Consider the following 25,078-nt stretch of genomic DNA (forward strand, 5'->3'; position numbering starts at 1 on the left):
AAACACACACACACACACACAAAACCACAACCCTTTCCCATTACCCCCGCCCAATATGTGTCAACTAGTTGTGTGCTGCCATCTTGCACCCTAGACTGTGAAATCACAGGCCCAGCCATCTGCCACCTGCCTCCTATACCTGCACCTCTAGCTAGCCCATGGACGGCTCCCCGCTTTCCCATGAGCCACTAGATGCTTGCCACCAACCCCTTCCTGCCTCCCACCTCTCTCAATCTCTCAGCCCACCTCAGCCTACACCCCCACCTCATCCCAGTACACTCACCGTGGGCCAGGAGAGACCTGACAGTTGACTGATCACAATGTAGGGAGGAGACAGGCACGTGCATGAGAGAGAGAGAGAGAGAGAGAGAGAGAGAGAGAGAGAGAGAGAGAGGGGGGGGGGGGGGGGTGAGTGAGTTTGTGTGTGTGTGTGTGTGTGTGTGTGTGTGTGTGTGTGTGTGTGTGTGATTTTTCTCCTACAGCTTGAGAAAGGTATTGCACTCCAACAGCTAGCAAAGCAAAGCTCTGTACCTTTTGCTGGCGTATCAGTCGATGACGCAGCACTTCTACCTTTCGATGAGTCATCTCCTTTATTCATAAGTAATTCATTATTCTCAACCAGAGCTTTCAGTACATTATTATACCACAAAGTGTTGTTTTGTATGTTTCCTTTTGAACACCCCTCATATTTTACCAAGATTCTACTTCCATCTTACATTCATGATTTGGTAATCACCTAAGTTTTCTGCAGCTAAAAAGACAAACATACGACTTCAAATTGCAATTACATTTTCTTTGATGCTTTCCCTTTCTTTACCTTTTCTGTGTTCAATTGAACTACAATATGCAGAAATGGCATACCTAATCAAATTTGAAAAGCTGTGAGCTTATGAAAAAGACCCACGGAAGTAGCATATTCAGATGATATTTTTGTTTTCAAGAAATGGTGGACCAGGCACTATAAAAAGGTGTGTATCATATGAAACAGCAGAAAGAGGTATTCCCAAGAAAAATAAAATTACTTTTCAATTGTCCAAGTTGAAGCATATTGAACACAAATCAGATATGAAATGGATGAGTGTTGCTTATTACTATGCCGATGGATGGACTAGACAAGCACACGTTTTCTCTTAAATGCTACGATATCCCTCAGAATCTACTGATGATAAAGCATATCTCAATGGCAGTCCTCCAATAATCTGCAAAAAATTTGGACAACATATGAGGTGTGGCTGTAAAATAACAAGACTATTGTTGTAAAACATTTTACTCCAAAAAATACATATTTAATTACTGTCACCCTCAATATACTCCCCCCTTCTATCCCTACAATGTTCCATGCAAACTTTCCATTAATGGAAACAGTGCTGTAAGGCTTTCTCTGAGAGCTGCTTGATGGCACTTGCATTTTTTCTTTCACTGTTTCAATGAACCAAAATTTTTTACCCTTTAATGCAGATCTGAGCTCGTGGAATAGATAAACACCTTATGATGCTAGGTCAGGCAAGTAAGGTGGATGGGTCTAACACTGGGGTCTACTTCAACAGAAAACTCTTTCATCAAACAATGTGATATAAGTCAGCGCACAGTCTTGATGCAGAATCCATGACTTGTTCTTCCACAATTTGGGTCACTTTTTCTTATTTTCTCATGGATTTGAGCAAGAATCTCAAGGCAGTAACGTTCATTAATAGTTTGACCTAAAGGAATCCAGTCAAGATATACAATTCAATGAATATAAAAAACTATCATTATCGCTCTGAATCTTTATTTTCTCACTTGAGTCCTTTTTTTTTTCACTTAGTTTCTGGATCATAAAGGAAAAACCACAATTTGTCACATTTTGTCTCTCTTTCCAAGAAATTAGAATCATTTTCAATAGTTTTCAAAGTGTTAGTACCAACATTTTCATTTTCATGAGCTGCTGTTTATTCGATCATGAGAATTTTCCGTACCGGTTCACGAACACTTCTTTCATGTTGAACTGGTTGTGTAAAATTTGCCTTACATATTCTTTGTTAATATCAATGGTCAGATTCAACCAGATTACCTACTTTTTCAAGATTTTCGTCCTTTTTTTTATGCTGAATGGCGTTCTGCGTATGACTCTACTAGGCCATCTTGCAAATGCTTGAACCAGTAAACTTGGGTACATGATGAACAGTCTTTTCCAAAGACTTCTTTTAAACAGATAGTTTTAAGTCAGTTTTTTCAAGTTCTATGTGAAATTTGGAGACAATTCATTGCTCTTTTATTACAATTATCATTTTATGGCGAAACAATGAAACAGCTCTTGCACAAACTAAGGCCACGGCTACAATGATTTGTCTCCAGACACTACAGATGATGCACTGACTGAGAAGGCTTCACGCTGCACAGCTATTGGTTGTTCATCTATGGCACATGTGTACTTAATCTACAACAGCATCAGTCCCGTTATTTTACAGCCATCCTCACATTCCTGCAGGATATAGTGAGTTTTTCAAGACACTTTCCAAATGTCCCCAATACAAACAGAAGGCGAGGTCAATGAAAGAGAAGTGAAGCTGCCTGTAATTACTCCATTCATATGCTCTTCCCAAGATTTTTATCAACTGTAGTCACTTCCTAATTTCCTATTATGTGAAACAATAATAAAAAAGTCTTTTCTGGCAGTTTATTTCATCACAACTTTTTAAAATTCCTGTGTTGTAGAAGTCATACTTTGCAAAAAGGGCATATTACAATAAACAAATGCACAATAATTGACTGATGCATCCCACTTTGGAGTAGATGGGGTTGGTTGGTTGATTTGATGAGGGGAGGTCATTGGTACCACAACCCAATGTGCCAGAAACTAAGCGTGAATCAACATCAACAGCACAGTCCAGTTGATAGGAAAGGAAAATGGGAAAAGAAAGATGAAGAAGGATCATTAGGCGAAGGAGAGGCAGGGAGGGGGCAAGAGCACACAGTTCCCCCAATGCGCTATGTGCAATGGGATGCTAGCACTACTGCCAACCCATCCTTGCCCCACACCATACCTTGATTGCGATACAATCAAGACAACGCCAGGAGAAGAAGACACAAGAAAAGGGGAAACAAAACAGCACAAATGACCAGACAAAACCAGAAACAGGAGTAAAAAACCTGACGAGAATGAAGGAAAGGTCAAAGGCATCCCAAACCAATGCCAACACTAACTACGGGTCTCCAATTCTGGAAAGAAATTCAGGTACTTATATCTGAGAGGACAAATCACTTCCACAAAGAAATGTGAGGATGGACATAGCTGTAGAAGGCCCATCTGCGAACACCTATAACAAGGAGAGTAGGAGGGCATATTTAGCACGTAGGTGCAAAAGGTGGGGGCAGTCCAGCAAAATATGGACCACCATGAGGGGGTCCCCACCAACTACAAAGAGTAATGACTCATCACAAAGTAAAAATTCATGTGTCAATCTGGTATGGCTGATACAAAGACGGCAAAGAATGATAGATTCCTGCTGGGAGAGGCAGAGGGAAGAACACCACACGATAGGAGTCCCCTGGATTCCACAAAGCTTATTACCGTATTTACTCAAATCTAAGCCGCACTTTTTTTTCCGCCTTTTGTAATCCAAAAAACCATCTGCGGCTTAGAATCGAGTGCAAAGCCAGCGGAAATTCTGAAAAAAGTTGGTGGGTGCCGCCACAACTTACTTCTGCTGTCGAATATATGTAGCGCTACACAGGCATGCTTTGTAGGCACAAAGATAAATACTGGCGCCAAAACCTCTGCGTCAGTAAATAAATTTAAAAAAAAAAAAGGTGGAAGACGAGCAATTTTCAATGTACTACGAAAATCCGACTGGCAAGATTGTTTGGGATGTTTGTCAATATGGTCAACTCTACGTTCTGAATTTTTTTCCTATCTGTGAGAAGAGATGGTTGCTATTATAGGAACTTTTATAAATTGTGCAGTATCCTCGTCACCATAAGAATAATACGCATATAAACGTTTTGCCATGTATTGTTTCATGTTTCCTGCTATCTCATTTAAATCCGGTCTGCCTAATACACTACAAAACTAGAGTGAGACAACAGCAAACATGGAAGAATATAAATATCATGTCATGTCATGTTTATATTCGTATTATTCTTATGCTTAATAGTGATACAGTCAGAAATGAAGCACGGCAATTGACTAGATTTTTAAATCTAAGATGACTAATTTCTGTGTACTAAAGAGGCGCCTGCAAAGATTTTCAAACGGAGAAAAATTTTCGCTAAACTCTCGTTCAGAGCATCTTCTATCATACGCAGTCTATTATTTGGTTCTTGTTGACCATTATCAAAGAAAGCAGCAGTGTAAGTAACAACAAATAGCAGTTTCTTGCCATTGTTTCGCTAATGAGACGATTCCTCTTTTTTTTTTTTTTTTTTTTGGGAAAAAAAAAGGAAAAAAAAGGGGGGGGGGCGGCGGTAGCGCGCACAAAAGCAAGCCATGCCGCGAGCAGCGACAGGCCGTAAACACGCACTATCAGAATGCGGCAAACAATGCATGACACAGTACAGTGACGCATTTTCAGCTTAGAGTGACGTAAACACCTTTAACAAAGAAAACTGCGCTCATCAGATCAAAGAAAAATAAGCTATCAATTCAAACCAGACGAAGCACGTGGAAAAGGAAGGGTACCCGTATAAATACCGACGGAGCGCCTGACGCATAGCAATGGCTGGCTACCTGGTAAAGCTTAACTGCTGAGCTTACGACTCGAACCAAACTACTGTCGCTGTATCGTCATTCATTCGACCTAAATTGTGTCTCATATTACAATGGACCAACTTTGTTTCGATTTGGAGATGCGGCCTATAATTTTTCTCTCCCCTTGAATTTCGAGTCTAAAATTTCAGGTGCGGCTTAGATTCGGGAAAATATTTTTTTCCTTGATTTCGAGTCTCATTTTTCAAGTGCGGCTTACGATTCGAGTGCGGCTTAGATTCGAGTAAATACGGTAGACAATGGGGATGGCCCTCAAGAGGTGGCCCACAACTGAGAAAAAAAGGAATTGGATGTGAAGCTGGAAATCCTTGGAGAGGTCACATGGTGAATGGTGGTAGGTGGTAGCCCCATCCCAACCCCCGTCCTGATAAGATGACTGCCAAGCTCATCACCCGGGATACCCGGATGGCCAGGAAACCAAAGGAAATCAACCAAACAAGCAGCATGGTCAAGATCAGCAAGAAGGTGGTGGATGGCAAAGGCCAAGGGGTGACAGGAAAAACCCTGGCTGATAGCCTGAAGGCTGCTCATCATGTCCTTACAAATGAAACTCAGGTGAAGGAGGACCATTTATGAAACCAAAGAGCCTGTTATATGGTAATCTGTTCCGCAGTAAACACCCCACATGTAACAGGCAAGAGATGGCATTCCTTGCTACCAGAAGACCTGAAGGCATAATCCATGCGACTGGTGGATTTAGAACCATCAGTGTAAAAAATAATAACACGCTGGAACTTCTGTAAGAGCAAGCAGAACAAACAACAGAACATGATGAAGTCTTTTGGACCTTGGAAGAGATCCATCCTAATCTGGGACCAAGAAGCTAACCAAAGGGCTGGTATTTGGGAAAGAGCATTGGGTACAGAACAAACAGGGAAGATGGAGATCATGGCAGAGAGAAGCAAGGCAGAGCCCAACCAGAAATCCCACCGGAGGGCAGGCAGCAGGTGGGCGACATAACAAAGTCATAAAAAGAATAGAGTGGGAGGGGTGTGCAGGGAAAGAGCAATGGCAAATGAAACAAGGAGCTGGGACTGCCAGTGTCAATCAGAAGTCTATCAACAGGGCTAGTGTGAGAAGCACCAGTGGCCAAATGGATACCACGAAGGTGGAGCAGTTCCAAGATGGGCAGTGTAGAAGGGGCCGTTGTGTCATACATTTGAAGCCACAGTCCAGAAGGGACAGATCTAAGGCCCCATAAAGACGGAAAAGAGTAGAATGATCGATGACATGAGAGGTGTTGTCCATGAAGTGAAGCGCATTGAGTTTGTTGAAACAGCTAATCTTCAGAATGCGGATGTAGAGTAAACAAGTAAGGTTTTTGTCAAAAAGAAGACCCAAGAAAAAGAACTGGGGGACCACGATCAGACATTGGGCACCCAGGTACAACTCCAAATTGGGATAGACCACAGCACAATGACAGGAAATCACTACCCATGATTTAAAGTGTGAAAAATGTGTGAGAGTGTCAACACAGATGCGTGCCAAATAGCACCATGGAGCTGTCGCCCCGCAGAGGCCACTGAGTGGGAACTATCTTAGATACAGAAATTGTCCACATACAGAGCACGGGTGACCAATGGTCTGACAGAGGCCACAAATCGAATCTCAGCCGCACTCGAATCTCAGCCGCACTCGAATCTCAGCCGCACTCGAATCTCAGCCGCACTCGAATCTCAGCCGCACTCGAATCTCAGCCGCACTCGAATCTCAGCCGCACTCGAATCTCAGCCGCACTCGAATCTCAGCCGCACTCGAATCTCAGCCGCACTCGAATCTCAGCCGCACTCGAATCTCAGCCGCACTCGAATCTCAGCCGCACTCGAATCTCAGCCGCACTCGAATCTCAGCCGCACTCGAATCTCAGCCGCACTCGAATCTCAGCCGCACTCGAATCTCAGCCGCACTCGAATCTCAGCCGCACTCGAATCTAAGCCGCACTCGAATCTAAGCTGCACCTGAAAAATGAGACTCGAAATCAAGGAAAAAAATTTTCCCGAACCTAAGCCGCATCTGAAATTTGAGACTTGAAACTCAAGGGGAGAGGAAAGTTTTTGGCCGCACTTCCAAATCGAAACAAAGTTGGTCCATTGTAATATGAGACACAATTTAGTTCGAATGAATGACGATACAGCTACAGTAGTTTGGTTCGAGACGTAAGCTTAGCAGTTATGCTTTACCAGGTAGCCATTGCTATGTGTCAGGCGCTCCGTCTGTATTTATACGGGTACCCTTCCTTTTTCATGTGCTTCGTCTGTTTTGAATCGATTGCTTATTTTGCTTTATCTGATAAGTGCCGTTATCTTTGTTCTTTTACGTCGCTCTAAGCTGAAAATGCATTATTGTACTGTGTCATGCATTGTTTGTTGCATTCTGATAATGAGTGTTTACGACCTGTCGTCGCTCGCGCCATGGCTTGCTTTAGTGCGCACTCCGCGGCTTAAAAAAAAAAAAAAAAAAAAAAGAGGAATTGTCTCATAAGCGAAACAATGGAAAGAGTTGTTATTACTTACATTGCAGCTTTCTTTGATAATGATCAACAAGAATAAAATAATAGACTGCGTATGATAGAAGATGTTCTGAACGAGAGTTTAGCGAAAATTTTTCTCCGTTTGAAAATCTTTGCAGGCGCCTCTTTAGTACATTACATTCTGCACAGAAATTAGTCATCTTAGATTTAAAAATCTAGTCAATTGCCGTGCTTCATTTCTGACTGTATCACTATTACGCATAAGAATAATACGAATATAAACATGACATGATATGTATATTCTTCCGTGTTTGCTTTTGTCTCACTCTAGTTTCGTAGTTTATTAGGCAGACAGAATTTAAATGAGATAGCAGCAAACACGAAAGAATATGTGGCAAAATGTTTATATTCGTATTATTCTTATGGTGAAGAGAATACTGCATGTGATTCACAATTCATGGAAGTTCCTATTAGCAACCATCTCTTCTCACAGGTAGGAAAAAATTCAGAACGTAGAGTTGGTCATATTGACAAACCTCCCCAACAGTCTTGCCAGTCGGATTTTCGTAGTACATTGAAACGCTGCGCAACATTCGAAGATGAACAATACAGAATTTGTATTTACTTCGATGGATAATGTATGAAAATGCAGTGGTCAAAACTTGGGGCGGAGGAAAAACCGCTCGTCTTCCACCTTTTTTTTAAATTTATTTACTGACGCAGAGGTTTCGGCACCAGTACTTATCTTTGTGCCTGCAAAGCATGCCTGTGTAGCGCTACATACATTCGACGGCAGAAGTTAGTTGTGGCGGCACCTACAGACATTTTTCAGAACTTCCGCTTATTTTGCACTCGATTCTAAGCCGCAGGTGGTTTTATGGATTACAAAAACCGGAAAAAAAGTGCGGATTAGATTCGAGTAAATACGGTAATAGTGACAGGTAAAGGGACACTAAGTACAGACCTGACAGGTACACCATTCTCTGGGTCCACTGAAAATGTTGCCAACGTAAACTCTGAATGACCGATGGGACAGGAACCAGCGAACAAAAATTGGGAGGTCACAACTGCTGCAGGATTTCGTATTACGAAACTATAATTTCGAATTCCACCAAACACAGGACGTTAGTTTCCAAAGCATTGAAATCGAGATTGTGACGTGCAGTTGTCGGCCAATATTAGCTCGTATCACGTGATCTCGCCAGCCGATGACAGCAGATATTCAGAGCTTAGGCCACGTGCTGTCAGTCAATAGCAACATCATCGTTAAGTAGCGCGAACACAAATAGGAAAAGCCTATAGTTTAAATTAATATACACAGTGTATATAGGAGTTTATATATAGAGTATACATATAATATTGGTCATTTTGTGTGTGTTACACTTTACACTACATCACACAGATGTGCCAGTCAGATTTTAAATAATGAATAAATGTTAGGTCTTCTGGGCTCGAAATTCTTTTAAGCGTCTGCTCCTCGAAGTGTTAAGTTTTGAATGGGAGTCGACTGCTCTGTGACTTAATAAATTCATCTAACATTCTGACATGTAACATAATTCATCTTGCGTAAACGGAAATTTACTTTGAAACTAATTCTTCTCAAACCACCATTTGTAATATTTTCCCGCAACCTGTTAGAAACAGGTTCATTTCAGCAGCTGCCAGAGAGAGTCAGAAAGCAGGCATCACTGTATGTGCACAATTACAATGACGTACGAAGCCCGTATGTTCATACGAATTTACATTATGTCATAAAGAAACAGGACATCATAGGCTACTCCAAGAGTATTGGACTTTAGTAAACCATACTAAACTGCATAATTTGACTTAAACTGCACATTCGTATGTCCAAATTCACAATGAAGTAGGTCACAACCTGATATCAAGTTTTTCAGTGTGGTTTTCAGGACGTTTGACTATCAGTTCTTACCATCCAAAATCTTAAAAAGTTAACTGAAAACTAGAACACTGAAAAATTCCCAGAATTCTAAAAAATTTCCAGCTTTCCCTCCCAGGTTTTTCCTGGATTTCCCAGTTGTCCTGGGGTGTATACACCCTGTTTCAGTATTGTGACAAAATGTGACTGCAAAGCTGCAGCAAGTTTCAGGTGCAATCTTTGTGTTTCAGACTAAGCTTTTTGTGACTAGTGAACATTTTCACTTTTGTGATGTTTAAAGCTTTCCCGGCGTACTGATTGTTCCATAAAAACACAGGAGAACTGCAGGATATCAGCAACACGTTCTGACACGATATTTCGGCGCAGAGCCTTCTGGCCATCTTCAGGTGAATGCCACTGTAGTAATACTGGCGAGTACGCGCTGAGCTCCGCTATTTAAAGCCTTCTGAGGTGACATTGCGCATGCGCTGCTCAGCGTGCGCGTTCATAACGGCTCCGTGCGCTGTGCCTCGCGCCCTCCACTGTGAAAGCCTGGCGTATCGGTATCAGGTCGATTTCCATCTTTATGCAGATAACTACGTCGACTACGAAGTTTCTCTACAACAGAATTCCAAGCAGAGTTTAGCTGATAACCGCTATCTCGATTGATGAGAGTCTCGTTGTCAGACAATCTTATTTCCACAGATTCATCGATAATCGAGCTCCAAAAGTTTGACTCTTTCATCTTTCGTCCTCCTTCCAAAATTTCATCACTGGTGGGATCCGTTAAAGACGACATGGGCCTGCGTAAACCAGGTGTTTAACAAAATTCCATGTGAATGCGGCAAATCATATATAGGGCAAACGACACGAACTGTGCAGGAACGCATTATGGAACACCAACGGCATACTCGCCTTCTCCAACCCACGAAGTCCGCAATCGCCGAACATTGTATTTCCACAGACCATTCCATGAATTACGATGACACAAAAATTTTGGCCCATACATCAAACTTTTGGAGCTCGATTATCAATGAATCTGTGGAAATAAGATTGTCTGACAACGAGACTCTCATCAATCGAGATAGTGGTTATCAGCTAAACTCTGCTTGGAATCCTGTTATAGAGAAACTTCGTAGTCGACGTAGTTATCTGCATAAAGATGGAAATCGACCTGATACTGATACGCCAGGCTTTCACAGTGAAGGGCGCGAGGCGCAGCGCACGGAGCCGTTATGAAAGGGCACGCTGAGCAGCGCACGCGCAATGTCACTTCAGAAGGCTTTAAATAGCGGAGCTCAGCGCGTACTCACCAGTACTACTACAGTGGCATTCACCTGAAGATGGCCAGAAGACTCTGCGCCGAAATATCGTGGCAGAACGTTACTGATATCCGGCAGTTCTCCCGTGTTTTTATGGAACGATTTTCACTTTTGTTACATATGTTCTTTCTGGATCTTTTAGTTCAGTTGTCTTGCTGGTGTGGTTCTTTCGCTACCTTCTTGTCTTCATATTCATCATTCTCATCTTTAACACTTTCTCTACATTGCAAGAAGATTTGCCACCAATAGTAGCAAACACTATTTGTAGAAGTATATACACATAAAAATTGAGGTACGAAGCATTAAAGCCGAGGGCTTTTAACACACACAACAGAGCCTACGTAATTTGAATGAGGTTTTCTTGGAAGAAATTAAGTAAGGTAAGTATTATTTCAGAGCACATTGCAGGTAAGAAACTATGCTACACACGGTTTTAGCAAAACTTCACTTAAAGCCCCCTTTAATAGTTTACAATTTTTTCATCCTTTTTTACAACTTTGCAAAAAACCATTGACCACAATTCCCAACAATTACAAGTACTCTAGTAATACTTACTTTCCAATATTGGGGTTCAATGAAACCAGTCTGTTCTGGTCAACCTTAAGAATTGTAAGCTTCTGTAAATACCCTAGACCATCTGGTAGACTCTCAATCATGTTCTGTGATAAATGCAGATCCGTGAGACTCTCCAGACCACCAATTTCATTTGGGAGATCTTCCAGTCGGTTCTCCGAAATATCCAAACAAGCTAATTTCTTCAAGTTGCCTATCTCCTGTTAGGAAAAAAAATAGTTCACTGGTTGAACCCTTTCAGTGTTTATTACAGTAAGTAAGTAACACAAATTAGAGACCCAATCATCAAAATAATTATTACACAAGCTTTCAATTATCCTAGGTTAAAATGAAAAGATTTTATCTTCCACTGTCCTTAGGTATTTTTGGAATTTAGTGAGTACATAATTTTCCAAGGCTAACAGGAGACCATCAACCTCCTATTCAATTTTTATGCATTTTATTGACAATAAATGATTCATTAATATTGCCATTCCAGTGCAATTAAACATATAAGGCCTTACTAACACTTATTAAAGAGACAATTTCTCATCCTGCTTTAACAGTGCTATTGGTTACTCTGTTGATGTAATGGACAGAATGTCTATTTACAGGACAACAGAACCATTCTTGTTTCATTTTCCAGTATTAGTTGTTTGGCAGCATTCGCAGCCATTCTTGGTTATTAAAATAATAAACCAGGCAACTTTCTCAGGAGCAGATATGGCAGCTGGTTCCAACTGCAGCACATTAGAAGTAGGTGCATTTCAAGGTCCATAAATATTCTGCTGTGTAATTTCGTGAAAAATTTCAAAATTTGGTACAGAAAGAGTTTTATACATTTTAACAACTACATAGCACAGAGAGATGTCTTTGAATTTTTAAAAGCGGCTATCCAAAGCATTCGTCTCACGAAATGATAAGTGCCATGGGTGTAACAAGCTATCTACTGCTTACCACTTCAGGACATTATTAGTAAAACTGACTAGCCGAGATCTCAAATATATGACCCCTGAAAATCTGCCTGTCCAGAACACTAAAATGTGTTGTCAGCAGATCTCTCTTACCGTGAGTTTGTTCTGTACGCTGAAATTCCCTTGTACCTAATATAGTGCCAAGGAGAGTTCTTCTCTGGTTGTGCAATAGTCCACCTCAACCATGGAAACTCAGTTAAAAAAACTGCAAAATGCCCACAACCCAACATTGCAAGCTTAATTCACTCATGCTGAAAGAGTTACTGAAGCCTTTAAATTACATTACCAGAAACTGCTCCTTCAAGAACTGCTCCTTCAAGAACTGCTCCTTCAAGAACTGCTCCTTCAAGAACTGCTCCTTCAAGAACTGCTCCTTCAAGAACTGCTCCTTCAAGAACTGCTCCTTCAAGAACTGCTCCTTCAAGAACTGCCCCTTCAAGAACTGCTCCTTAATCATAGTGACATATGCCTTTGGGAAACCGTATTCACAGGATCAACATCAAACATGCCATATGCTGGGAAACTGAGGTTTTCAGTACAGTTTGAGGGAACCACCTACAATGACTGAGGAATAGCTTGCTGAACAATACAGAGGATGGTGAAATTAAGGACCTGACAATAGCACAGACCACTCCTCCCAGCTGGAAGATATGCCTCACAAAACAGGTGATGTCAAAATAAAATTTTACGAAGAATCCAGTGGTGACGACAATGCTCCAGTGAAAATTGTTTCAGAGACAAAAGTAGGTTTCTGCCTCCTTCAGTGACACTTTCATACTACCACCACTGCTACACTGCTACCACTACTACTACCACAACCAATCGCACACCTGACAAAATTAATGTGGAGCACCCGGAAGATATGGTCAGATGCCAATTTAAATGTACACACACGCACCATTGGCAGGTATATAAATGATTAGAATTGTAATTCTCTCTGTCAGGTACATGAGCCACCAGAGTGCATGTGGGCTGTTACTTGGCTGGGTAAAGCTAGGGCATGTAAGGGGTACTGCTTCAGATGTTGAGTGATCACTATGGAGGAAACGGAGATACCGTATACACTTGTGGGACAGTGTTATCAGTGCCTGACAAAGTCTGAAAGTGTCCCGCAATGTGGGTTTCATTTGGCTGGTGGGTGGAATTGTGCAATATCCAAGACTTGTGGTGCTTTCAGATGTGACAATGGGCTAATGTTAGACTGAATGGGAATATGAGGCCACGCATACTTTTTGTCAAGGTTCCAGTTGGCCATGTCTGACCATCTTAACAGAGGAACACCATACTATTCACCAAGCACATGGTGGTCTCTTCACATCTGTGTCTGCCATCCAAGAACAAGTAATGGACTCACTGCAACATCCTGAGTCACCCTGCACCATTTGTTGGAGATTAGCAGCAGCCAGAGTGGGGAACTACCACCCCATGCTGCTAATTGCACAACACAAGGCTGTGTTTGGAATAGTGCCATGACTGCGAAGCATGGACTGCTGACTGTTTTGGAGAGGCACAGCAGTGCTACTCTTGGTACCACAGCTGACGTTGGCTGTAGAAACTCTTGACAGCACTATGGTAGATCACATATATTCTGCATCTTCATGTGTTACCTCTCATGTGACGGTACTGTGTTGCCATTTTGCAATGGAACAACACCCATTCACATGTGACACGTTTCTATGGACTGTCTGGGTGATGTTGAGGCACACCTGTGGCCAGTAATATGTCCAGATCTGTCCCCAATAGAACATTTGGGGTCAGCTCAGACTTCTACTCCCCAGTGCCAGTATGAAGGACATCCAGGACCAGCTACAATAATTGTGGGCCACCTGTTTCAGAAGAGGATACAGCAGCCTCATGACACCCTTCTCAACCTTATTAGTGCCTGCATCCAAGTCAGAGGGGGTGCAATGTCAGAATTACAAGTGGACTCTCACAGTCAAGTTCTTTGCACATTTGACTAAATCTTGTACGACTACTATAACATTACATACTCTTTCAAACTATGAGGTTTCATTTTGTTTTCTTCTCCCCTGCTGGGTACATCACTTTTTTGTCAGGCAGTGTAGTAATTGTTCATTACAAATTTAAACATTACTACTATTGCAATCATACATTTAATGTTTTCCTCCCAAAACCATATGTATGTACATAAGACCTTTGATCCCCCTTCTTTTATTTTCCTTTCGGATTATCCAAGCTCTGGTATTGTCTGGGGATGTTTGGGCCCCAACCACATAAGATGTCAAGTTTCTTTGTGTGGTCTTTTCCATTTCTACTAATCATGCACATGGGTACGTAGCAACACTGAAATAAATTTAACTAAAATTAATATTTCTGTTAAAAGTAAATCTTGTACAGATATCTGGAAATTAAATTAATGGCATCTGTTAATTAGACTAGCTTAAGACTAGTGGATGTAATTAATGACACATATTCAATATGGTTAAAGTTCTGTTATTTGTAACACTCGTTCTGACAAAGTTTGAGGAAAATACAGAATATCTAAATTGCCTCATAAGATAAATGGGTACTTTTTGTTTGTTTTTCTTACTGGTGGTAAATGCTGTAGTTGGTTGTGGTCAAGCCAGAGCTCTTGTAGTGCTGGAAGTTTACCAATGTGATGTGGCTGAAAACCCAACAGAGAATTAATATATGAGCATCAACAATTAAAATAATTGAATTCTATAAAAGACTTGCAATTTAGGACTACTCATTAGATACAGAGAAGTACTGATCCAGTGCAGAATAATTATCAATACATCTCTTACACCAATATCTTGCCAAAAGTCAACAACAGAGGAAAAAAATAGTTACTTTCTACAACAAAGTCTCGAGAAATTTTAAACAAATCAAGAAAACAATACATTTAATAAAATAAAGATGAGAGAAGAAAAAGAGGGACAGCAAAGAGATGCTACAACCTCAGTGTAATTTGTCCACCACCTTTAATCAGCACAATTAATGTGACAGATCTGTCGCACATAATCAAGTTATTGTATTTTTTTAATTACATGAAAGACAAAAAATGATAATAGCACATACAAACAGTACTGCTTATATTCAAGCTCAGCTTTTACAGTTCATAAAACTATCACTTTTCGCCTGTTTTACACACTTCTCAATGGTGCTTTGCTGCCCATGATACTTGTTAATTGGAAATGTAACAATTTTCAGACATAATTGACACCATAATTTCCTTTCATTTACACCTATATAGAGAAGCCACTGTTTCATTTAAACACCTAAGCCACAAAATGCATTTTTAATTAATTATTCAGTCTATTTCAAGAACTCATAATATTAAAAGTGGCTCCTAAACAATGTACAAACCTATATCGAACACGGCATCAGCATAAAAGCAAATAAAAAGCAATAGTATCAAATTGTCAAAAATATTGAGCAAATAACAGACATTAAAAAACACAATTAAGTGTAAAAATAAATTAGCCATATACAATACAGGGCATGAGTAAACACATTACCCAAATCAACACAATACTGCTTTCTTATGTACACAGTAGGAGACTGCACATTCCAAACACTGAAAGGACACTTAATAATACAATAATGTGTTATAAGTAAGAACATCATTGTTTATATCATTAATAAAAAATTCTAATACTATGCAACAGCAGGTATAAGAGATACATATCACTGCTATTCGATGTCCTCAATCATGATTAAACATTTTGGACAACATAATCCTTCTGCCTATTATTTATGTTATGCTAACAATTTTTTGTGTTTATGCTGTTTCTAATATGTGCTTTAATCTTGTTTACGATTAACTTTATTCCTGAAACTGGTTGTCACATTAACTAATACCACTTTGACATCATACCTAGTGGCTGCCATTTCTTCCTATATCCCTATAAATAGTTTGCTTCTCAATGTTTTAAATTAGTAAATCAAACAATGGAAAATCCAGGATGGAATGTAACAATACTAGAGAAGGAAAGTTTCTACTCACAGCCGCGGCTCAGCATCTGCACTATATGGTGAGTAGCAACTTTCCTTCTCTCGTATTGTTTTAAACAGTAAATCATTTAAGCCCTCAATTCTGGGTTGACTACAGTTCCAAGCACCAGAATTTCATGGAAGTGATTGGACAAGTTTGTTCACTGTACCGAAAGTACTTGGAAAATAAAGGTGACAGTCCACATAAGTAATGTGCCCCCCCCCCCCCCCCCCCAAAAAATTCCTTTCCACATTTTTTCCTTACCCCATCCATCCATCCCATTCTACAGCTCCAAAACAGCTAAAAAGTTTTTAACACAGTATCAACTTGATATGCAAGCAGGGGGGGGGGGGGGGGGGGGGTAAGATAAGGAAGTCTCTTCTGGATTAGCTGATGATTAGGAATGGCTAAATACACAGTTACACACTAATTGGTTTCACAGAAACTATCATATCACCACCAAAGATACAATAGATGAATAACAATTGCCACAATACATGACAGCAGGATGGGGATTGGAAATGCAACACCCTGATCACATTCTTAGTGTGAAGAGAGATTCTATCATTAAAACATAAAAGCAAAGGGCTAATGTTCAACGACACGTTTAACTAAAGTAGCCTACGCCAGACAAGGACTTTATCTCACAAATTCACAAACCAATGGATAAAATCACTTATACATATAGAGACAAATACAAACAGTTTGCTCACTTGATTCGGAGTGTCAGCATGGTCTTTAAAGCAGACCATTAAATATACCTGCACAACGATACACTCAGTTTTTGGAATCCTACTTTATCTTTCTCACAAAGTAATAAACAGTAATTCTATTAATTGTTTTGGAAATGGTGCCAATGTATGGAACATATGATATTCTGGTTTCTTTTCATTGGTGTCTGTAGGCAGTGTTACGATGTGATACAGGGCATAGTAATACTAACCACTGACAAAGAAAATGCTGTACTTTTAATGTTAAGCAAGGACTACATAAGTAAAACATATGATCTATTGAGTGATTCTGCCTATGGAAATGATAATGCTGATTTCACCAATAAAATTCAAGCTAACCTGATGTGTCACCTCAACTTGTTAGGCTTAGAAAGCAATATCACTAATAAACTATAACCAGTTGTGGCTGATCCACCTTGGCTGTATAACACTTTTCAAATTACATGAGATTGGCATCCATTTGTGCAAAATGATATGTTCCAATGTACAAAGAGCAGTCAAATGAAAAAAAGACAGATATAAGAACAGTGGGTACATTGTTTATTACTTCAAAAATAATAGCCATAATTGTTAATACAATTAATCCCACTGTGAGGCAAGACAGTCTATGCCTTCATTGTAAAATGTTTCCTGCTGCCCACAGAACCATAATTGTACCCAGGCATGAATCTCTTCGCTCAAAGCAAATCAAAAGCATTTTTCTTCAGGACTCTAAAAATATGGAAATAACATGGCAACAGACTGGGACTGTATGGAGAAAACATAAGGGCTTTCCGGAGAAACTTCTGCAACATAGTCTCAAGAACCTTGGCAACATGTGGGCAGGCATTATCCTGCTAGAAAATGATACCACCCAACATTCCCTTTGACTGCTGAGAGCTGGCAATCACATTTCCTAACTAGAAGCATGGTGATCCGCTTCAACATGCCCTGCCTCCAAAGGGTCTATGGTACAAGCATTCCTCTCAAGCTGGTCTGGGTGAAGAATGTGTGCTGCTGAAACTGCAAGAAGCAGTAAATTCACTTTCCTTGTGGGATGTTGGGTGATCGCTCCACTCTTTACACACTTTGAGGGCCCATCATTTACTTTGAAGGCAGTTAGCATGTCTAACAGAGTCACAATTTGAATATGTCGTGATGCATCCTATATTATGCCACGAGCTGGGTCATCAGTCAAAAGCAACAGTGCTCCGAAAGCCACACGAAATATTTCTGCATCTGTATGCCACAAACAATGCAGCTGCAGTTCACTGGTCTTACTGTTGCAGCACGGTAGCAGCTGACTTACATGGTCCATCACTACAGTGCCTGGTCTTTCATCTAACACGACTTTGTTGGTGGCTTGGCTGTGACCAAATTTTTTCTGATGTAAAGAAGTAACTGCTGATATCCTTGAAATTTCATGTGCAAAGTGGTGACCTCCTCCTGCAGCAGTTGCCCTTGCTACTGGAGTAATTCTTCTTACTGATGCAGCAGACGTTGCTGCTCTTTTACTTGCCAAAAAATCAAGTCCAAGCATTGCAGCGTGAGTGGAAGCATTATTGCAATGCTGTTTCCATGAGTGGTTTTGCCACAATTCTGGTCATTTTCACACTGCTTTACACAAACAGCACGTAACTTCCAGGTAGTATTCCTCGTTGACCATATGACCATAAGGCAGGAATTCATGATGCACTATCCTATTGTAATTAAAGAAAACACTGAGAACTACTTTCACATGAGATCGAATTTGTCAAATTATTTTCAGTCTTGGCTCTGCACGCAGTTTCCATGGGGACAACTGGGCCTTGATTTTGACGTGCACGTAACCATGTTCCATAACCTATTACAACCTTCATTAGAAGTTCTGGATTATTGTCGACTTCATTCATCAATTCCTGAGCAATGTCTATGCAATGTCTTCTTTGGTCGAAATTCAACAATTTTGGAACAAACTTTGCTGCAACACATTTCCTGCCCAAAATATTTAAAAAATTAAAATAAAATAAATAAAATTGCTTAGCATGAGAAAGGATATACTGACACCATCACAAACTTCTATGGTGGTGATTTGATGATTTTTCAGAACCATTTGCTTTACTTCTTCCACAATGTCATCAGTAATTTATGCGCCACAATGTCCACGGTGGTCGCCATCTTTAATTGTCTTACTCATAGTATATTCGCCAAAAGCCACAGCAACATTTCAAATGTGGTGCTGCACTTTATTCCATTTTCCAAGCAAATTCTTTGACCTTCTTTTATAAAAGTAAACAACCACCGAGCACTTTAAAATACGTATAACCTTTCTGCCAGTCAACAATAAAATAAATATTAAAAACAGCTGAAAATGCAAACGTATGTCAGAACATTTCGTGTAATATACTGACCACACAGTGGCTGTGATCGTATAGACAAAAAAATTTGAAAATTGGACTTATAAAGCCTGCAAAATTAAATAATTCCCGTTACTTTTTGATCACACCTCATATTGTGGCTCAGAGTTCAACAAATTCATTGTTCTGAGGTCACATCAGATCAAAGTGATAGAATTCTATGCATGTTCTGCAATCCAACTGATTAATTGGTTGGTGAAGTGACACATGATACAAGAGTGAAGCTGTTTGCAGATGGAGTTGAAATATGTATTATGAGCAATACTACTACTACGCATATTTCTTCACTCCACTCATCGCATTGTTGACCCCCTTAGGCTCCATCTTACATAAGTGATGTAAGCGACTGACAGTGTACTATGTCTGGATGTGTGACTTTCCAGCTACAAGCAGCTGCATCAGTCGACAGGCTTGGCAGTCCTGCAAGCGAGCGTCGAACTCCTGCTACAACTTGAGTCATGCAGCTGACTTAATGCAACACGAAAGCAATGAATTGTTTGTTGGGAAATACAACAGCCAAATTTGCCTTAATTAAGAAAATAAGGTGAGAAAGGAACGCTATATGTGAAATGTACAACCAGAGGCATCTTCAGAAATTTTCACAATTTCAATTTGTGTTGCAGCCACAAATATCACTGAGCAAATTCTTTGAATACAAAAGTCTGAGAATAGATCCTTTTGACCATCTGATCAAGCATTTCTTTTTGACCATCAATTTTCAAGAGCCAACACGTACTGAACAAAGTCTGTTCATTCAAGTTATAAATACATTTGAGCTGTACAAGAAGAGAATAGAAGCTTTTGAAATGTGGTGCTACAGAAGAATGCTGAAGATTAGATGGGTAGATCACATAACTAATGAGGAGGTATTGAATAGGATTGGGGAGAAGAGGAGTTCGTGGCACAACTTGACTAGAAGAAGGGATCGGTTGGTAGGACATGTTCTGAGGCATTAAGGGATCACCAATTTAGTACTGGAGGGCAGTGTGGAGGGTAAAAATCATAGAGGGAGACCAAGATATGAATACACTAGGCAGATTCAGAAGGATGTAGGCTGCAGTAGGTACTGGGAGATGAAGAAGCTTGCACAGGATAGAGTAGCATGGAGAGCTGCATCAACCAGTCTCAGGACTGAAGACCACAACAACAACATGTGCTTTAAACATGTAAAATCACTAACATTAGATTTTTTTGTGGTTCCTTAACAATTCGTCATTTCAAATCTGCACTAGTGGTGCTTGCATTACGCTAAGTTAAGCTAATAATAATTTTCAAAGTCTTAATAGCTGCGAAACAATAATTTGACAAATTCTTATAGCAGAAGACTGACAGAATCTCATTTTGAACGAGAGAAATATGTGGTGCAACTGAAAGGAATTACTAAATGTGATATGATCCAATTTAAAACATACTACTTTTACAAGTCTGAAACTGTGAATAAATAGTGTATATTGTGACTACCATTAAGAAGACCCATCAAATGTTTTCCTTACCAATTTGTGTATAAATGTACATGTTCACTAATATATTATTATTTATTCACTGAAACTGTACTAGCTTCTTCAATGCTTAACAAATTCAACTGATATGTTTACCTTGACTTTTTAACATTATTCAATTTACATTCATCAAAAAGCTTTTACTCTCAGCTACTTCATAGTGTTAACACTGCTATCATTATATGACTTCTGGAAATTGTTCTATAAAAATTTGTTAGCTGAAATATTTAAAAGAGAGATTATACAGTGTAACAATTACCTCTCTTTTAAATACTTCAGTTGACAAATTTACTGTACATTCACTTGTATCTGCTTCAAAAACTGAAATTCTTGATGCATTTACGCAACACACATGAAGATATCCAGCTGATAAAATACTCTATACTATCACAGCCACTGTGTGGTCAGTATATTACACGAAACGTTCTGTTGAGCTACAAAACTTTTAACTGAGGTGACAATATCATTCAATCACAGTCCCATCCATCACGTCTTGTTTATTAAGTTTCAATCTATTCATGTTACACAGCAGTTCCATTTCAAAGTATATTTCTAGTACCTTACAAAGCTACAGCTTTATCATCTTGAAAGACAGGCAAGCCCGCCCCCCCCCCCCCCCCCCCCACACACACACACTCACAGTAAAAGCCCATTAACCCAGCATTTGGCAGTCTGGCATGTTCAATAATCTGGCACTGTTTCATACATACAGAATATTTCAGATGCATCTGGCAGAATTCGGCTGCACTCAGCAGTTGTCAACAATTTCAAGTCGTGTAGTGCTAAAAAATTTTCAGTTACCTTTCAGACAGCTTCTGTCATGCACCAGTTGTCTACAGTGATTAAAAAATGGTGTTTTAAAGTGGAATCACAATTAGCACTCTTCAATGTCATTGTTACAATAGTCAACCAAGCACTTCTCAAAACAAAGAGAATGTGAAACATGAACATGTTACGCTTACAACACAACACAAGTTTGACACCATTAATCAGACGAGAAAGGTGAGAACAGAGATACGATTACGGAAGAATATACAGTTGGTTCCTCAACAATCTATGATATTAAGAAAAAAATAAAAAATAAATAAAATACAACTCAACTTCACAAGTTTGCCTCACAGACAGTTGCAATAAAAGACAGTTAATCACAAGAAATTTTGAAAAAGCCCAAACTAGATCAGTTGGCTGAAATTTTGTAGAAGTGGCTCTGTGCCAAAAGGTCTGAAGGAAAACATGTAATTGGGCATATGATTATGAAAAAAGTAAACAGTTCTGTAATGATTGGGGGTTACCAGTATTGAATGTGTATTTTTGTACAGCTGGATATACCAATTTAAAACTCACCATGGAATTCAAAAGCTTGATGTAGATGGAGAGTTATGAAAAAAGTAAACAGTTCTGTAATGATTGGGGGTTACCAGTATTGAATGTGTATTTTTGTACAGCTGGATATACCAATTTAAAACTCACCATGGAATTCAAAAGCTTGATGTAGATGGAGAGTTATGATTGGCAGATCAAAACACAGCTGAAGGGTACAAAAAAACTTTTTGCAGTCTAGCTAATCACCAAAACTTAATTGCTAGTCAAATCCACAATATCAGTGAAATGGGCTTAGTTTGGTACTGTTTGTCTATTTCAACTTTCATAGAAAAATATGAAAAGTGAACCAAAGTTACAGTGAGAAATAGTAACTATTGTTCACAGTTCTGAATCAAGGAAATTAGCACAGTATGATAGAAGCAATGATTACAAGTATGAAAAAGGAAACACTATTATTATTATTTTTACAACAGACATCTTTCTCCTGCCATTTAGTTCTTCAGGGAGTCTACGTGTTTCGTGTAAGGGACTAAATATAACATTAACTTTGTGTCCTCAGACCGTGTTTTAGCTTCTAGCCCTCTTATTTATTGTTTAAATTCCAGTTTGAGAGGTTACTTCTTAATACTGCAGCTAAATACTTTTTTTTCTTCTTCTTCCTCAATGGCAGTGCAGAGGACGTTGCCGGTGGTGGTGGTGGTGGTGGTGGTGTCAGCCACCCAACAACAAGAATATGCTCCTCTGTACTGTGGGAAACTTCATTTTTAATACAGCCAAATAGTGTGCACAACTACATTTCTGTAATTTCTTTGACTTTACCAACAATTTTGTAAAATCTCATTGAATTGGGTGTGCTGCTGGTGGTCTGCGTTTTTCAAACACAATATTTCGATGTCATACCTCGGCATCTTCCTCAGGTGCTTCCTGTAACTGAACAACAGGTTGACCGTGCCCCGTATTTATGTCTGGACGGTGTCTGGCATTCCCTATGCTGTCCGTTCCTGCTGCAACCTTGTCAGTTGGTCGCCAACTCTTCCGTCTTCCGTCCGCGCTGCTTCCACTGTCTTCCCCGGTGGCAGCAATTTCATGGCGTGCCCTACTAGGTCCGCGCCCGCCAGGCTGCTTTTGCTGTTGGTGACTGTCCCGACTTTCTCCAGCGCGACCGTGTCAGTTGGTCACCAGGTGTACAGTCTTCTGTCCGCGCCCGCTTCCGCTGTTTTCTCCGGTGGCGGCCGTTTCATGGTGTTCCCTACTAGGTCCGCACCCGCCAGGCACATTCCTCGCACTGTCAAGCGGCTGCTTTTGCTGTTGATGACCGTTCCGACTTTCTCCAGCACCCCTGTCATACTCCTGGTCTTGTGTTTTCTTCCATTGTTTTTGTAATAGGTCCAAAGCTGGGTTCCACACCGTGCTGAGTTGGCATCCAGCTTCCTGGTTTATCAAGTTCTCTGTCATCTTGATTTCGATCGATTCAGTGATGACGCTATCCCAATATTTGGGGGTCTGAGGTAAGATCCTGGTTTTATCATAATTTGTGGTGTGCTGAAGTTCCAAGCAATGTTCTGCTATTGCCAATTTAGTGGCTTGTCATAGCCTGGTATGTCTTTGGTGCTCTTTACAAGGTCCTGGTGGTCTGACCAATGTAACACATACTGCATTCACATGGTATATGGTAGATACCAGGTTTTCTCAGTCCCAAATCATCCTTAACCATTCCAAGAAGCGCCGTGATCTTGTTTGGTGGGCAGAACACACTCTTGATATTGTGCTTTTTCAGTATTCTGCTGATCTTAGCAGATGTAGGTCCTGCATACGGTAGAAAGGCTACCCTCCTGGTCTCTTCTTCTTGTTCTTCTCCCTCAGCATCATGCTGTCTGGAGGGATGTAGCACTTTGTGGATGTCCCTTGTTGAGTATCCGTTGCCTGCGAACACTTGCTATAGGCGTTCTAACTCTGCTGCCAAGCTGAGTCGAACAGTGTTTTGGCTCGCTGAACAAGTGTTCTCAGCATCCCATTCTTCTGTGCCGGATGATGGCAGCTGTCAGCCTGCAGGTATAAGTCGGTGTGTGTAGGTTTTCCATAGACACTATGGCGATGGGTAGTCCCTTATTTCCAGTAGTGCCAAATATATTTATGGAGAGATTCAAGGATGAGGCACTTATGACCACTGCCTACAGGCCGACCTGTTTTTTTAGGTACGTTGATGACATGTTTGTCATCTGGTCACATGGTTGGGAAAAACTGCTCGAATTTCTTGACAATCTGAATTCGAAACACCCCAGCATTAAGTTCACAATGGAAATAGAAAATAATGGTCAAATTTCTTTCCTGGATGTCCTGGTGAAAAGGAAGACAGACGGCACATTAGGCCATAATGTGTATAGAAAACACACACACACACACACTAACTTACACCAACAACCTGACAGTTGCCATCATCTGGCACAGAAGAATGGGGTGCTGAGAACACTTGTTGACCGAGACAAAACACTGTCCGACTTGGACAGCTTGGCAGCAGAGTTAGAACACCTACAGCAAGTGTTCGCAGACAACTGATACTCAACAAGGGACATCTGCAAGGCGCTACACATCCCTCCAGATGGCATGATACTGAGGGAGAAGAACAAAAAGAAGAGACCAGGAGGGTAGCCTTTCTACCGTATGCAGGACCTGTATCTGCTAAGATCAGCAGAATACTGAAAAAGCACAATATCAAGAGTGTGTTCTGCCCACCGAACTAGATCAGGGTGCTTCTTGGAACAGTTAAGGGTGACCTGGGACTGAGAAAACCTGGTATCTACCACATACCATGTGAATGCGGTATGTCTTACATTGGTCAGACCACCAGGAGCATTTACATAAGATATAAAGAGCACCAAAGGCAAACAAGGGTACGACAAGCCACTAAATTGGCAATAGCAGAACATTGCTTGGAACTTGAGCACACCATGAATTATGATAAAACCAGAATCTTATCTCAGACCCCCAAATTTTGGTATAGCATCATCACTGAACCAATTGAAATCGAGATGACAGAGAACTTGATAAACCGGGAAGCTGGATACCAACTCAGCATGGTATGGAACCTGGCTTTGGACCTATTACAGAAACAACGGAAGAAAACACAAGACCAGGAGAATGACAGGGGTGCTGGAGAAAGTTGAAATGGTCACCAATAGCAAACGCAGCCTGTCAATAGTGCTAGGAACGCATCCCGTGCGCGCGGACCTAGTAGGGTACGCCATGAAAAGGCC

At 40.5% G+C, this 25,078-nt stretch overlaps 1 protein-coding gene across 10 annotated transcripts in view; it reads right to left on the bottom strand.

Moving 5' to 3' along the window:
* The window catches only part of LOC124611222 (protein lap4), a 528,343-nt gene that overhangs the window by 254,447 nt on the left and 248,818 nt on the right, over positions 1-25,078 (bottom strand). For all 10 annotated transcript variants that reach the window (XM_047140227.1, XM_047140228.1, XM_047140229.1 and 7 more), the window contains exons 6-7: positions 14,490-14,564; positions 10,968-11,185 (exon numbers count right to left, since the gene is read on the bottom strand). In XM_047140227.1, the coding sequence (XP_046996183.1) occupies positions 10,968-11,185; positions 14,490-14,564 (293 nt within the window). The remainder of the gene's footprint in view (positions 1-10,967; positions 11,186-14,489; positions 14,565-25,078) is intronic.

Source organism: Schistocerca americana, chromosome 1 (genome assembly GCF_021461395.2).
Source record: "Schistocerca americana isolate TAMUIC-IGC-003095 chromosome 1, iqSchAmer2.1, whole genome shotgun sequence".
Lineage (NCBI taxonomy): Eukaryota > Metazoa > Arthropoda > Insecta > Orthoptera > Acrididae > Schistocerca > Schistocerca americana.